The sequence below is a fragment of the Hylobates moloch genome, unplaced genomic scaffold (assembly GCF_009828535.3).
Source record: "Hylobates moloch isolate HMO894 unplaced genomic scaffold, HMol_V3 SCAFFOLD_23, whole genome shotgun sequence".
Lineage (NCBI taxonomy): Eukaryota > Metazoa > Chordata > Mammalia > Primates > Hylobatidae > Hylobates > Hylobates moloch.
In genome coordinates, this window is record NW_026652298.1 from 5441274 (window position 1) to 5455612 (window position 14339).

General features: G+C 36.3%; 1 protein-coding gene and 1 long non-coding RNA gene across 12 annotated transcripts in view; one reads left to right on the plus strand and one right to left on the minus strand.

The window, feature by feature from the left end:
* Positions 1-14339, minus strand: part of SLC38A9 (solute carrier family 38 member 9) — an 85961-nt gene that overhangs the window by 66255 nt on the left and 5367 nt on the right. For 7 of the 11 annotated variants that reach the window (XM_058433903.1, XM_058433900.1, XM_058433905.1 and 4 more), the window contains exon 1: positions 1652-1954. Coding sequence is in view for 3 of the 11 variants with exons in the window: in XM_032144766.2 (XP_032000657.1) it covers positions 4834-4946 (113 nt within the window). In the remaining 8 variants the exon portion in view is untranslated. Of the gene's footprint in view, positions 1-1651; positions 1955-4833; positions 4981-14339 lie in introns of those variants that run through there. The other 4 variants (XR_009211761.1, XM_032144766.2, XM_032144767.2 and 1 more) reach the window with 1 other exon arrangement.
* The window catches only part of LOC131382349 (uncharacterized), a 34924-nt gene continuing 22628 nt past the window's right edge, over positions 2044-14339 (plus strand). The window contains exon 1 of the long non-coding RNA XR_009211763.1: positions 2044-2172. This is a non-coding gene — a long non-coding RNA (uncharacterized LOC131382349). The remainder of the gene's footprint in view (positions 2173-14339) is intronic.

Genomic DNA, 14339 nt, shown 5'->3' on the forward strand with positions numbered 1-14339 from the left:
GAGGACATTCTAAAAAAGAGTGCCACAGCATACCTAGGTTGTTTGAAGGGCAGTAGGAATGCTGCCTGTACCCCACTGGCTTATCAGAGCACCTGAAATGTTCTCAGTTAGAAAAATCTTGAAACTTTTGGTTAGGACTTCATATTTCCCGGATTCTCCATGTTAAAATGCAAATAGCCATGGAAATGTAATAGACTAGGTCTCTGACATATCCAATTGTTTTCCATTATAATACCAAGCTGACAACAGAGCCCTGGAGGGAATAGGACACATAAGTACTGGTGAATAAGGGGCAGAAGAAAAATATGGTTTACAAAGAATTGCCTAAGGGGTTAAGTCTGAGTGAATTCCTGCCCTGGGTAATACTGGGCATACAGAGAAGGATATGAAATCCCTAGGACCTGGGGAAAATGGAAGAAGAGGAAATAGAGATAGAGAAAGACTGAAAAGCAAGAGAAGCTCAAAAACAAATTAACTATTTCACAATCTGTTTGTAGGCTAGCTGGATAGTCAACTTCCCCAGGGCATAGTCCGAGAATAGCAGCAATCCTGAATATGCAGCAACATCAAGCAATACTGAAAATCAGGTTCTATCTTTGGCTACCAGAAAGTCTGGGAAAAACAGGAAAATAACCTCTTAGACTGGTACTTGCTAATGGAATGTAGCACATATATCAAGATAGGAGACTTCTAAACCTTTCTGTCCCTCCACTCACACTCCTTATTCCACTCCAAATCAGGGGGAAAACTGGTGGGGGAGGGGAGGTATGCAGAATAAAAAGTAGGCCTGCATAGTTTGAAAAAGCCCCCCAAATGATTTGACATATATTATTCCCCTATAACAACAAGCTCCTTCCTCCACATAAGTTTAGTTAGACCCCAGTTCCACTGAAAGGATAAGCGAACCATCATACTTTCAGTCCAAAGCAGTTATTAAAATTATGTGATTTTTATTGCCACCTAGTGGAAGAGATAGAAAACTACAAGCTAAACTGAGAAGTAATCTAAATATATACTTGACATACTCTGACAGCCAAAGACAGTTTCTCAAAGTATGGTAATATGTAAGACGATTGTAAGCAGCACAAGAATAAATGCTATTTAAACTAGTTGGTATTTAATGAAGTGAATATTAGAAAAAAAGCATAAACAACACTTCAAATCCATCGTTTTACAAATCTGGGTTGAGGCTAAATTAACCCTAATTTTAAAAAGTAAATAGATTTTTGAAGAAACATTCACTTATATTATACAGGTACTACTGAAGATATTGCCAAAGTCATAAGGTAACTCTAAAATGACCACAGTTTTGGAAATAGTTGTCCTACTCTGGTTCTTCAAATGGAAGATAATTTTCCCTCAGTGTAGATATTGCCAAAGTCATAAGGTAACTCTAAAATGACTACAGTTTTGGAAATAGTTGTCCTACTCTGGTTCTTCAAATGGAAGATAATTTTCCCTCAGTGTAGATGAGTTTTATTTATACATGTAATGCGAAGTAATCCATATTTTAACAGAAATAACAATGTTTGAAGGTACTCACATTTTTTTCTCATTAAATAGTTTGTTTTCCTAAACAAATTATTCCACAAGCAAATTAGCATTTAGTACTGCTAAGTTTCTATATTTGCCTTTCTTAAAACATGCTTACCTAGGTAGTTATGCCATGATTGTAAATAGCTGATTCCCTCTCATTTCAACAAGTTTCATTATAGAAAATATATTCCCATTTAATCCACCCAGTTAAACAAATTTACAGAGAACTGTTTGAACTCCTGCCAACTTACTGTAATGGAATGCACTTTAATGACTTATGTTCTGTTGTCACAGTGGTCAATTATTTATCATAGAATTTAGAAGTTTCAAGAAAACCCTGAGCATTCAAGTCAACATTCATCAGTGCTTATATTTACTGACACTGGAATATATAAGTAAGAATCGAAAGTCTTATTTCATTATCTTTTCTGATGGCCACTATAAATGACAATGATAAATTTCTCATGTGATAAATTTCACATTTCCACCTCTAGTTGTAAGAAAGACTAAAAACTTACGTATGTGCCAATGAAAATAGGATTATCAAGATTAGCTTAAACCAACCATCTTTCATCTCTTGGATGAAGACCCATTGTGACTCAAAAAAATAAGGATTCTGTTGACATTAAGGAATAGGTAGGGTTGCTGATTAATTGTTGGGTGTCTACCTAACAGTATCTGCCACACCATCCTGCCTAAAGCACTCAGTTTCCCTCTGAGGGGGCAACCATCTTACAGTTTCCTATTTACTACCCAAAACTTCATTTATATATATTTATTTATTTTTACCCAAATGGTGGCATACTATACACACTGCTCTGTACTTCAATTTTTCACTTAACAAAATAAGAAGACTTGTTCCATTTTGATATGTAATCAAGCCACCTCCTTTTTAATAGAGGAAAAAATATTCCATTGTATAAATGTGCCACAACTTATTTATCCAGTCCTGTAAGAAAAGAAATTTTGATTGCTTTTAATCTTTACTATTATAAAAAATACTGCATTACACAACCTTGTACACATATAATTTTTGACAATGTGAATTAATGCTTAGAAGTGAAATTACTGATCCATATAAACTTTGGAATAGGCTGCTGGCATTTTAGGGGGGAAATCACATTAAATTTATGGATTAAAATTTGAAGACTATGACATCTTCAGAGTCTTCCCAATGAGAGCAGAATATGCCTCATTTAATTCTTTTTATTACATTATATTTTACTGATTCTAATATAGATATTTAAACACTTCTAAGTAAGGATGAATCTCATAATCTAGAACACCTTTTCATCACTGCCAGAGCCAGGCGTGGTGACTCACACCTGTAATCCCAACACTTCGGGAGGCCAAGGTGGGAGGATTGCTTGAGCCCAGGAGTTCAAGACCAGCCCGGCCAATAAAGTGAGATGCCATCTCTGCAAAAAATAAATTTGAAAAATTAGCCAGGTGCAGTGGTGCGCACCTGTAGTCCCAGCTACTTGGGAGGCTAAGATGGACAAATTGCTTGAGCCTGGGAGTTCAAGACTGGCCCCGGTAACACAGCAAGACCCCTTCTCTACAAAATAAAAATTTAAAAAAATTAGCTGGTCACAGTGGCATGCACCTGTAGTCCCAGCTACTCAGGAGTCTGAAGTGGGAGGACTGCTTGAGCCCAGGAGATCAAGGCTGCAGCAAGCCATGATTGTACCACCACACTCCAGTGCAGGCTACAGAGTGAGACCCTGTCTCAAAAAAAAAAAAAAAAAAAAATTCCTGTCAGCAAGTGACAATATGATTGTAGTTATTCCTGATGGCATGACAGGTAACTGCCATCCCTGGTCATGTCAGACAAACCATTTAAGGACCATTTGAGGAAGATGGATGGGTCATGTTCTTGTTAGAAAACCTTTTGTGACATCTTCTGGTAAGATCAGGAAAGTGCAAGCATCAAAACTTAAGTGTCGGTGACCTGGAAGAAAATCTTTTCAGGAAATGTTACAGCACCAGGGTTCTTAATGGCACTAAGGACAATTCTGTGTGTGTGTACGTGGGGAAAACACCTATTTTGATGACTCTACATCAAAAAATAATTCAGAAGAATCATATTCTAAATGTGAGGTGTCCGTAATACCTTAATCAATATACTTTGTTTCTATTTTCATTTTTATAATTGCACAAGAAATATAGGATAAAATATCACATAAGTCCAAGAGTTCTCCCTTTCCCCTTTCCCCTTTCCCCTTTCCCCTTTCCTTTCCTTTCCTTTCCTGACAGAGTCTTGCTCTGTCACCAGGCTGGAGTGCAGTGGTACGATCTTGGCTTACTGCAACCTCTGTCTCCCAGGTTCAAGTGATTATCATGCCTCAGTCTCCCAAATAGCTGGAATTACAGGTGTGCGCCACCACGCCCAGCTAATTTTTGTACTTTTAGTAGAGATGGGGTTTTGCCATGTTGGCCAGGCTAGTCTGGAACTCTTGACCTCAAATGATCCACCCACCTCAGCCTCCCAAAGTGTTGGGATTACAGGCATGAGCCACCGTGCATGGCCCAAGAGTTCTTTCAGTAAATACAAAACAAAAACTCTAAGTCCTAAGAGGTTATTGTATCAGTGGTATGGGCAGCAGTTTTTCTTAGTGTTAAATTTTTTTTAAATATGCAATTTATAATCAGTAGCATCTCAGATTTTATGAAATACTCTAAATCTTATTTTATGTCAGAAGCATTTTAGTTTCTCTCATATAGATTTTACACATTCATGTTAAGACCATTTCTATGTATTTTATTTTTTCTTACATTTTCTCATTGGAAGTCTATTTTTGCCTGTTTTGTAAGCAGCTACTTTATTGAATTCTCTGTTTATAATTTTTTCGTGGATTCTTTTGGGTTTTACAGGTATGCAATGAAATAAAATGTAAACTCAAATTATTTTAAACTATCTGCTGAAATTTTACCTCAATGAAGATAAAGATTTTCTATTACTTTTACTCTTCTACCTCGAGCACTTAGCATATTACCTTGCGCAAAGTGGGTAATCGATAGATATTTGTTAAATGAATTATATTAATGTACCTTACTTTGTAAAGTTACCCCAACCCCTCCCCCAACAGAGATGTTGAGTTTAGTGGAAAAAAAAAAAAATCAAATATAAACCAGTAAATAGTATTCCTATTTACTTCTCTCCACATGTATACACACAAATCCTATAAGAAATTGGATATTTTATAACCAAATCTATACATGTTTGGTTATAATTAGATGTATTTTAATCATTAAAGACCCTAATTATGAAATAAGTGTTTTGTTTTAAATGCTTACCTTTTGGATCTTAGATCTGATGGCTCAAACTGGATATTCATAGGTCCAGGATCTCTTTCATGATCTACCTTAGCGGTGCCAAGATGCCTAGAATCACTATTCATATTTGCCATTTTTCTCACGCTCTAAGCACTGAAGAAGTTAGTCCTACACAAAAAAGATAAATAATTTAGTTTAATTTTAAAATATTTTATTATCCATCACTAATAAACATTCATGAACAACAGATTGGAAAAATACTGGAATTTGCTGAAGATATCTTAATGCGGTACATGCCTGAAATATTTATCAGAAACTTGCTAACCTTAAATGGAGTTATTTCTTGTTTTTCAGCTTACTAAAAAATAAGTAGGGCAATTCATTTTCAGTAATAAAACAGATTAGGCTATTCGGACTCATTTTTCCTGCGGAAAAAAACTAAAAATACTGAATAAAATATTTTTAAAATCTTTGAAAAGCATCAAAAATAGTAAGGAAAATCAGGCCATTTGTAGGTGAAATTAAAGAACCAAGAGAGGAAAATGACTGAAGGAAAATGCTGCTGCCTGGAGGGTATTTGCTGTACCGGAAGAATTCCAGCTGAGGTTTTCAAAGCCTTGTGTAGTATTCGGGAAACACAAGTCAAAGCTCAGTGTTCATCCAAAGTAACGAATTATTATAATAAGAAATCATCCGCTTTCCCCACTTCCCCACCACAAAACAGCTGGAACTGTAAAGACCTTTGCCATCAGAGTAAGGTTTAACGAGAAGTAAAATGGCTTATTCCCTCACAAGGGAACTACAAAGAAGTCTTCTTAAAATGGACCAGAGGCTATAGTGTCTCACACCTGTAATCACAGCATTTTGAAAGGCTGAGGCAGATCACTTGAGGCTGGGAGTTTGAGATTAGCCTGGGCAAAATGGCACAACCTCATCTCCACTAAAAAACAAACAAAACTAGCTGGGCCACAAACAAAACATGTGGCACATGCCTGTAGTCTCAGCTACTTCGGAGGCTGAGGCTGAAGCGGGAGGATTGCTTAAACCTAGGATTTGGAGGCTACAGTGAGCTATGATTGTGCCACTGCACTCCAGCCACCTGGATGATGGAGTGAGACCCTGTCTCAAAACAAACAAACAAAAAACAACAGAAAAACAAACTGGCCAGGCGGGTGGTTCACGCCTGTAATCCCAACACTTTGGGAAGCCGAGGTGCGTGGATCACTTGACGTCAGGAGTTTAAAACCAGCCTGGCCAACATGGTGAAACCCCATCTCTACTAAAAATATAGAAAAATAGCCAGGCATGGTGGCACGCTCCTGTAATCCCAGTTACTTGGCAGGCTGAGGCAGGAGAATAGCTTGAACCCAGGAGGTGGAGGTTGCAGTGAGCCAAGATCGTGCCACTGCACTCCAGCCTGGGTGACAGAGCTAGACTCCATCTCAAAAAAATAAATAAAAAAACCCACCCAAAACTACTGACCACATCATGTGTGTGTATGAGCTTTTTTGTTACCATAAACTGATAATTTATTACCATAAACTGCACCTCATGAGAATTTGCAAGGAACACTTAAAGCTATGAATGTAATTTAAGATTAAACTGCTTGGTAGCACTTCTAGGTAACCAATAGAAGCAAATGTAAATCTTTCCTGTGAAGATACACCTTCATCGTAGGCCTCAAAGAAGTCCTGCTAACAATCATTTAAAGACAACAAACAGTGAGTCAAAAATAACCTAGCATATGAGGAAATAAAGTACTATGAGTGAGAACAAGAAACAAAAGCAGAAACAGACCCACAAGAACTTCAACTATAAAAATCAACAGAATAAAAATATAAAATAATGTTTCCTATGTTTAAATAAATAACAGAAAAAGTAGACATTTTCAAAAAGTGACTTAGTGTGTTTAAATAAGGACCAGAGTGAATTTTTAGGAAAAAAAAAATTCAAGAGCCCAAATTCAACACTCAATGAATGAGTTTAAAAGTCAAAGAGAAAATTAATGACATAGAAGATAAGTCAGAAGAAACTACCTAGAATATTGGCAGAGAGAGGAAAATAAAGGCAGAAAATGTGGAAGGTGTTTAAGAAACATGGAGGATAGAATGAGAAGGTCTGAAAAGCATGTAATTGGAGAATCAGAAAGAAAGAAGACAGAAGTAATATCTGTAGAGATAATGGCTGACCACTAAAGATACCTATCTACAGATTTATGAAATTTAATGAATGTAAGAGAATAAACATTATAGGGTTTGAAAAAAATAATTAAGGCTGGACACAGTGGCTCACATCTGTAATCCCAACACTTTGCGGGGGTCGAGGTGGGCAGATCACTTGAGGTCAGGAATTTGAGACCTGCCTGGCTAACATGGTGAAACCCCGTCTCTACTAAAAATATAAAAATTAGCCAGGTGGGGTTGTGGGCACGTGTAATTCCAGCTTCTTGGAAGGCTGTGGTGGGAAAATCACTTGAACCAGGGAGGCAGAGGTTGCAGTGAGCCAAGACTGCACCACTGCACTCCAGCCTGGTCGTCACAGAGTGAGACCCCATCTTAAAAAAATAAAACGAAACAAAACAAAAAAAAGAAATGAAAAAAAGAATTAAAATCCCAGACCAAAGGGGGAAAAAAAAGTCAGATGAAGGTAAGGTCTTGGAATTAAAATGTCCAAAGGTCCTTATGTTGTCCAGCTCAACATCACATATTGATGTTGTTATTTTAAGGTAACTATTAATAGAAAGTAGTGTATAACCTTGAATTTAGTAGAGGGGAAAGAAGAAGGATAAAAAATAACTGAACTAAAGGAAAGCAAAAGATGAGAAAAAAATATAAAATAGGTGGGAAAAAATAGAAAGCACAAGATAAATAAGATCTTCTCATTCTTTCTTCAACCTATGCTAATCATGGTATCTTTCCTATCACTATCCAGAAGCTGTTCTTATTGGATCACTAAAGATCTCCACACTGGTAACCCCAAGGGTTATTTCTCAGTCCTTAACTTACTTGACCTATTGGAAATATTTGCCAAAAGAATCACTTTCCTCCTTGATAAGCTGGATTCACTAGGCCTCCAGGTTTTTTCCCTACCTCACTGGTCCCTCCTCCTTCTCCGTCTCCTTTGCTGCTTTCTCATTTCTCAGATCCCTTTATAGTTGCAGAGTTCCAAGGTTCAGTCTTGACCTACCCTTGATCTCTTCGTAATCTTATGCAGTCTTATGGTGTTACTATCATAGCTTGTGCTGTCCAATACAGTAGCCACTAGTTAGATGTGGCTACTTAAATTAACTAAAATTAAAAAATTCAGTACCTCAGTCACACTAGCTACATTTGAAGTGCTCAAAATCCACATGAGGCTAGTGGCTACCATATTAGACAGTATAGATATAAACCTTTTTCCATCATTGTAGAAAGTTCTATTGATTTAGGCAATGACAATTTCCACGCTAATATCTCTAGCCTAAACTTTTTTGAATTTCAGACTTGCTTATTCAACTGCCTACTCAACATCTTTAGCTAGATGTAACAGACAACTCAAATCTAACATGTCCAAAATGGAATTTCTGATTTTCTTCCCCCAAAACTACCCCACCTAGTGTTTTCCTATTTCAGTTAATAAAATCTCTTTCTACTTGCTCAGGCCAAAATTATTGGAATCACTCATGACTTCTTTTTCTCACAGTCTACATTCAACCCATTAGGAAATCTTATAGGCTTTTCCTTTAAATATATCCAGAATCTAATCATTACCATTTCTTACCAAGATTACCACAACAGCATTCTAATGGAGCTCCCTGCTTCTATCCTTATCCCCCTGCACTGTACTCTACACAGCATGTCAAGAATTGTAGAAAAGGGTAATAAGGAATTTGGCCTTACCCAATTGGTTGTTAGAATTAAAGGGAGTGCTACTGACACCCAGTGGGTAGAGGTTGGGGATGCTGTTGAAATAAATAGGTTTTAACATGTAAAAGCAAGGGATGTAGCTTTATTACTTACCCTGTAAATTACTATTATTATCCTCATTTTATAGATAAGGATACACAGCAGAGAAGTAACTGATCACAAAGTTAGTAAGTGGCAGAGTTGAAATTAAAAACGAGGCAGTCTAAATCCAGAGCCTGTTCTCTTTACCACTATGCTGTGCTGTCTTTCCTGTTCTGTCATTTCTTTCTCAGTCCCTTGTATCTTTCACTTTCTTCTGTTTCTTGTTACTGCCCGGACTACGTAACAAGTACAGTTTTATTGTTGCCATATTTGTTTAATGGACTCATATGCCCACTTTTCTTAATTTTCTAAATGTAACATTTATGAAACAGTAGGAAGAAAATAAAGTTTTTGAATTAGAAATCCTGTATCTAACACTCACTACCTGTGCAACTTAGCACTAACCATTTAATCTCCATGAGACTATCTCTGCATCTTCAAAATTAAAAAAAAAAATGTTTGAGGATTAAATGAGATTATACATATTACATTTAGCATTAATTTTTTTTTTTTGGGACAGGTTCTCAGTGTGTCACCCAGGCTGGAGTGCAGTGGCATGATCATGGCTCACTGCAGCCGTGACCTCTTGGGCTCCAGTGATCCTCCCACCTCAGCCTCCCAAGTAGCTAGGACTACAAGTGTGCACCACCATGCCTGGCTATTTTTATTTTTTTTTTGGTAGAGACAGAGTTTCACTATGTTGCCCAGGCTGGTCTTGAACCCCTGACCTCAAGTAATTTTTCTGCCTCAGCTTCCCAAAGTGCTAGGATTAAAGGCATGAGCCACCACGTCTGACCTCATTTAGTACTTTGTAATGGGAAAATAAATGTTCAAATGTATTATCATTTCCATCAAAAACCAAATGAAAATACTTGCTCTTTTTTTTTAAACATAGGCAGCCTCTTGAGGTTTTTCCTTTTTTAAGTGAAAAATTTTTCTTCAGTAATAAACATCTAGGCAAATGATGTCAACCTGCCACTGATTATTATGTGACACAGATGTTGGTAACATGTTCTATTTCCCAAATATGTGCATTTTTTTTCTCTGTTGTTTTGCTTTCCACTTCCCTTTTCTCTTCTGCTTTCCTACCCAATGTTTAAGCAAGTCAAAGCTCTCGTTAACTTAGTCCTACTATAGACAAACTAATAAAGTTAAATAAAATTAAAGTAGTACCTTACAACAGTAACTTAAAAAAAAGTAAAACCAAAATACCACCATTTCCAAACAAGAGGAGCTTTATTTCTATATCTTATGAAGGGAGTGTGATGGTAAAAATGATTATCTATTTTAAGATGTGACAACTAAAATACTGAGTAATGGTAAACTCTGAACAATATATTCATTCAACAAGTTCTCAACAAGTCCCTACAATATACTGAGGTATTGAAAAACATAGAAAAAAAATTTAAGTCATGATCCCTACCCTCAATAAAGTTAAAAAAAAATCATTTATGAAGCCTAGAGAAGTCAAGTAACTTGTCCTAAATCACTTGAATAATAAAACATATTAGGATGCTAATAACCAATTCCAATTTTCAGTTCATCATTTCACTTTTAGCTCAAATCTATACCAATTGCTAGCTCTAGCTGTCAAATTAGCTTAGTAATAGATCAGTGCAAAATTTATTCTTTTAAGGTAAAAAGAATAAATAAGCTGACTCTTTGAGACACAGATTCATATAATGTATTATACATATTCGAAAATCAATAGCATAAAAATGTTCTTGACTATAAAGTACATTATTCAGTGATAATTGTTACGAAAATCCTAGTAAGATGGGACCAACTGAGATAAAGTTACTCATTACTGTTAATTTCATTAAAATAGTTGAGAAGCAAAAAACAAAAGCCTGCTCTTTCTCTTCCTTCCTTTACATAATAAAACTGATTAACAATTCGATTGACTTGTTTGGTCTTAAGTTTTAAAACTAAAAGGCAGAATTTTTCAAAATTAACCTACTAATTTATGACATTAAGATGGAATGAAGTTAGGACTGATAGAATCTGTTAATTTTCTTAGTTTAAAACTGTCAAATTGACTAATTAACTTGAAAAGATGATTCCCCAGAAATAATAAATGAAAACATTCTATATAAATGGGCCTGGCATGGTGGCTCATTCCTGTAATCCCAGCACTTGGGGAGGCTAAGGCAGGAGGACCCTTTGAGGCCAGGAGATCCAGAGTTGAGACCAACCCTGGCAACATGGCAAGACCGTGTCTCTACAAAATTTGATTATATATATATATATATATATATATATATGCCAGGCATGGTGGTGCTCACCTATAGTCCCAGCTACTCAGGAGGCTGAGGTGGGAAGACAGTTGGAGCAAGAGGGTTTGAGGTCTCAGTGAGCTATGATCACACCACTGCAGTCCAGCCTGGGCAGAAGAGTGAGATCTCATCTCCAAAAATAAAATAAAATACAATACCAACAAAAAAATACATTTTAAATTAACCTGGGTGTAGCACCAGAATTAAAAGCTTAGGAAAGAAATAAACATATTGTAGAGAAGTTCTATTTAGAATTGTATTATAGCTTTATAGATTTTTAAAGCATTATCTCAATTTAAAAAATTAAACATTTTAGAAGTTGAAAAGATGATTGTAGGGAAGCCAGTATCCTTTCATCAAAAAGAATAACGCAGAACTTGGGAAAAACTTATTCAGGAAACTCTGAAACACATGAAAATTTTAAAAGCCTATAAGTTAGTAAGTACAAGCATTTAGAACAATGTCAAACTCTTACCAAACTCTGTGTAAGAGTTTGCTATTATTATTTTTGAACTTAATGAAGGTTAATAAAATTTTTGTATTGTAGGGAAGAACAGCAATCTATAGAATTGTTAAGAAATGCTAGAGAAAAATTTTAATATTGATAAGTAGCCAGAACCGTATCACTCCTAAATCTCCAACAACGCATAAAAGCACTTTCAGAAAGAACTGCAAGGCATTAATTTGTTTGAATTACACACACTGGGTAATTTGAGATTTGGGCTATTCTGGTGCTATCAAGTAGCGTGTGGTGGTTGATAGCTCACAAGTAAGATTGCCTGGATGTGAATCTTGGTTCTGCCATTTATCAAGTGTGCAACTTTGGGCAACTTACTTAAATTCCCTAAGATTCACTGGTTTTGGAGATAATAAAAATACTAGTCTTACAGGGTTTCGGATTAAAATGAGACAATACATATAATGTGGCTGGTACACAGTGAATATTCAGTAAACATAGCTATCACTTTTATTATGAATTTGGCTGTTTAAAACTAGAAAAATTACTCATTGGAAGGACATACAAGAAGAAACTTTTTTTAAAAGAAAAAGAAAAAATATGTATTGCCTTAACTTAGCGGCCTGAACAAAGTTGGCTGACGTATCTACATGCCTTTAGTATAAAGTGAGCAAACTCAGCAAGGTAAGAAAAATAAAAAGGTTGACCTTCATATAATAGAATTATTGAACTGCCACAAACAAGATAGCACTAAAGGATATCAAAAAGACAAAACTTGGTGTCATTTTTGAAGGAAAATTGAGAGAAAAAGACAAGTTAATAGGAGATAGTGGGAGATGGAACTAACATTTATTTATTGAATGCCTAATACTGGCCTAATGTTTTACATGTTATTGTTTAAATCCAATTAATCCTTAGAATTTGGGAAATGGATATTACCTTCATATTACAAAAAAAAAAAAAAAAAGAAAGAAAAAGAAAGAAAGAAAGAAAGAGAAATTAATTGAAGTTCTGAGAAGTAACTTGTCCTAAATCACTAAGCTAATAAAACTATACTTGGGATTGAAACCAGGTCACTTTGATTCTAAATGTTATTTCCAGTATACTCTGATGTCTGCCTTAAAAAGGAGAAGTTAGGCTGGAAGACAAAAGAAGCATCTGAAAATCAGGTCTTCTTTGTTTAGTTTTATAAATATAAAATAATAGCTATAATGGCAAATGGCCTTAAACTTTTTTTTTTTTTTTTTTGTGACGGAGTCTCGCTCTGTCACCCAGGCTGGAGTGCAGTGACACAATCTTGGCTCACTGCAACCTCCACCTCCCCAGTTCAAGCAATTCTCCTGCCTCAGCCTCCCGAGTAGCTGGGACTACAGGTGCCCGCCACCACACCCAGCTAATTTTTTTGTATTTTTAGTAGAGATGGGGTTTCACCATATTGGCCAGGCTGGTCCCGAACTCCTGACCTTGTGATCTGCCTGCCTCGGCCTCCCAAAGTGCTGGGATTACAGGCATGAGCCACTGCGCCTGGCCGGCCTTAAACTCTTTAAGACATAATCAGGACTAGAATGAGTGAAACTTCATGCCTGGGTATCCGGATTACACATTAAACACCATGAATCTGTTTTTCTTGAAGCAAGCTAGTTTAGGTCAATTTCTTTTGTTGCAAAATTTTTTGTCTCAAGGCTCAATATTTCCTTAGCCAGCAACAACCCTTCCAGTGGCAGTGAAACAAGGAAAAGGACAGAAGCCAAGTCAGAGTAGCAAAAATATATCTGCCTAAACAATGGCAGAAATATATGGCTATACTTTCTAATTTACTTTGTAAACCAATATACTCTGTAGTATTGGTTCCTAAACTAAACTGAGAATGTGGGTGAGTTTAGAGAGAGAAGATCCTTTCACTTTCTGGAAATTAATACTTTACTTAAAGATTGAAAGTGAAGAAACCAGGAAAGAGGAGAAATCTAGAAAGATCCTTGGATTTCAGTGAACCTTACCAAAAAGTGAAATCAAGGTTGGGGAAAAATGTAAGAGCCACTGAGGAATTAAAATTTCCAGTTTAGTCACCTATGTGTATTTGTTCTGAGCAAATCCAAAGTTCTGCGGCATAGTAGAATTAGCTATTTATTCTAAATAAGTAGAAAACTGATGATTTCAAATAACAAATCATAAATGAGTTCAAAGTCCCTGATGCCTTTCAGTCAAAGATTTATAATATTCAAGTAAATATGAAGAACTGTAAGAAAATTGGTAATTTGCAGTTGTCTCAATTAGTCAATTAGCATGATGTCAAATTTTCAACAGAAATTTAATGCCCCCTCCTTTTTTCCCCACACAGAGCCAAGGTGGAATTTTTTTATTTCAATTTTTTAGTTTTTATTTTTTTTTTGTAGATGGTGCAAGTTTTGTCACAACAGAAACAACTGTATTTGTTGCTCCTGAGAATTTCAGTTGACAACAGATATGCTTTCTTTCTTTCTTTCTTTCTTTTTTTTGAGACAGGGTCTCACTCTGTCACCCAGGCTGGAGTGCAGTGGTGCGATCTGGGCTTGCTGCAACCTCCTCCCGCCAGGCTCAAGCTATCCTCCCACCTCAGCCTCTCAAGTAGCTGGGATTCCAGTTGTGCGCCACTATGTTGCCCAGCCTGGCCTCAAGTAATCTTCTTGCCTCGGCCTCCCAAAGTACCAAAGTGCTGGGATTATAGGCATGAGCCACCATGCCTAGTCTTAAAGCTTTTTTGAATGTCTTGATGAGAAGTATAAAATATTCCGAAGTTTGATGAATTAGGTTGAGAGGTGAATTAGAGTT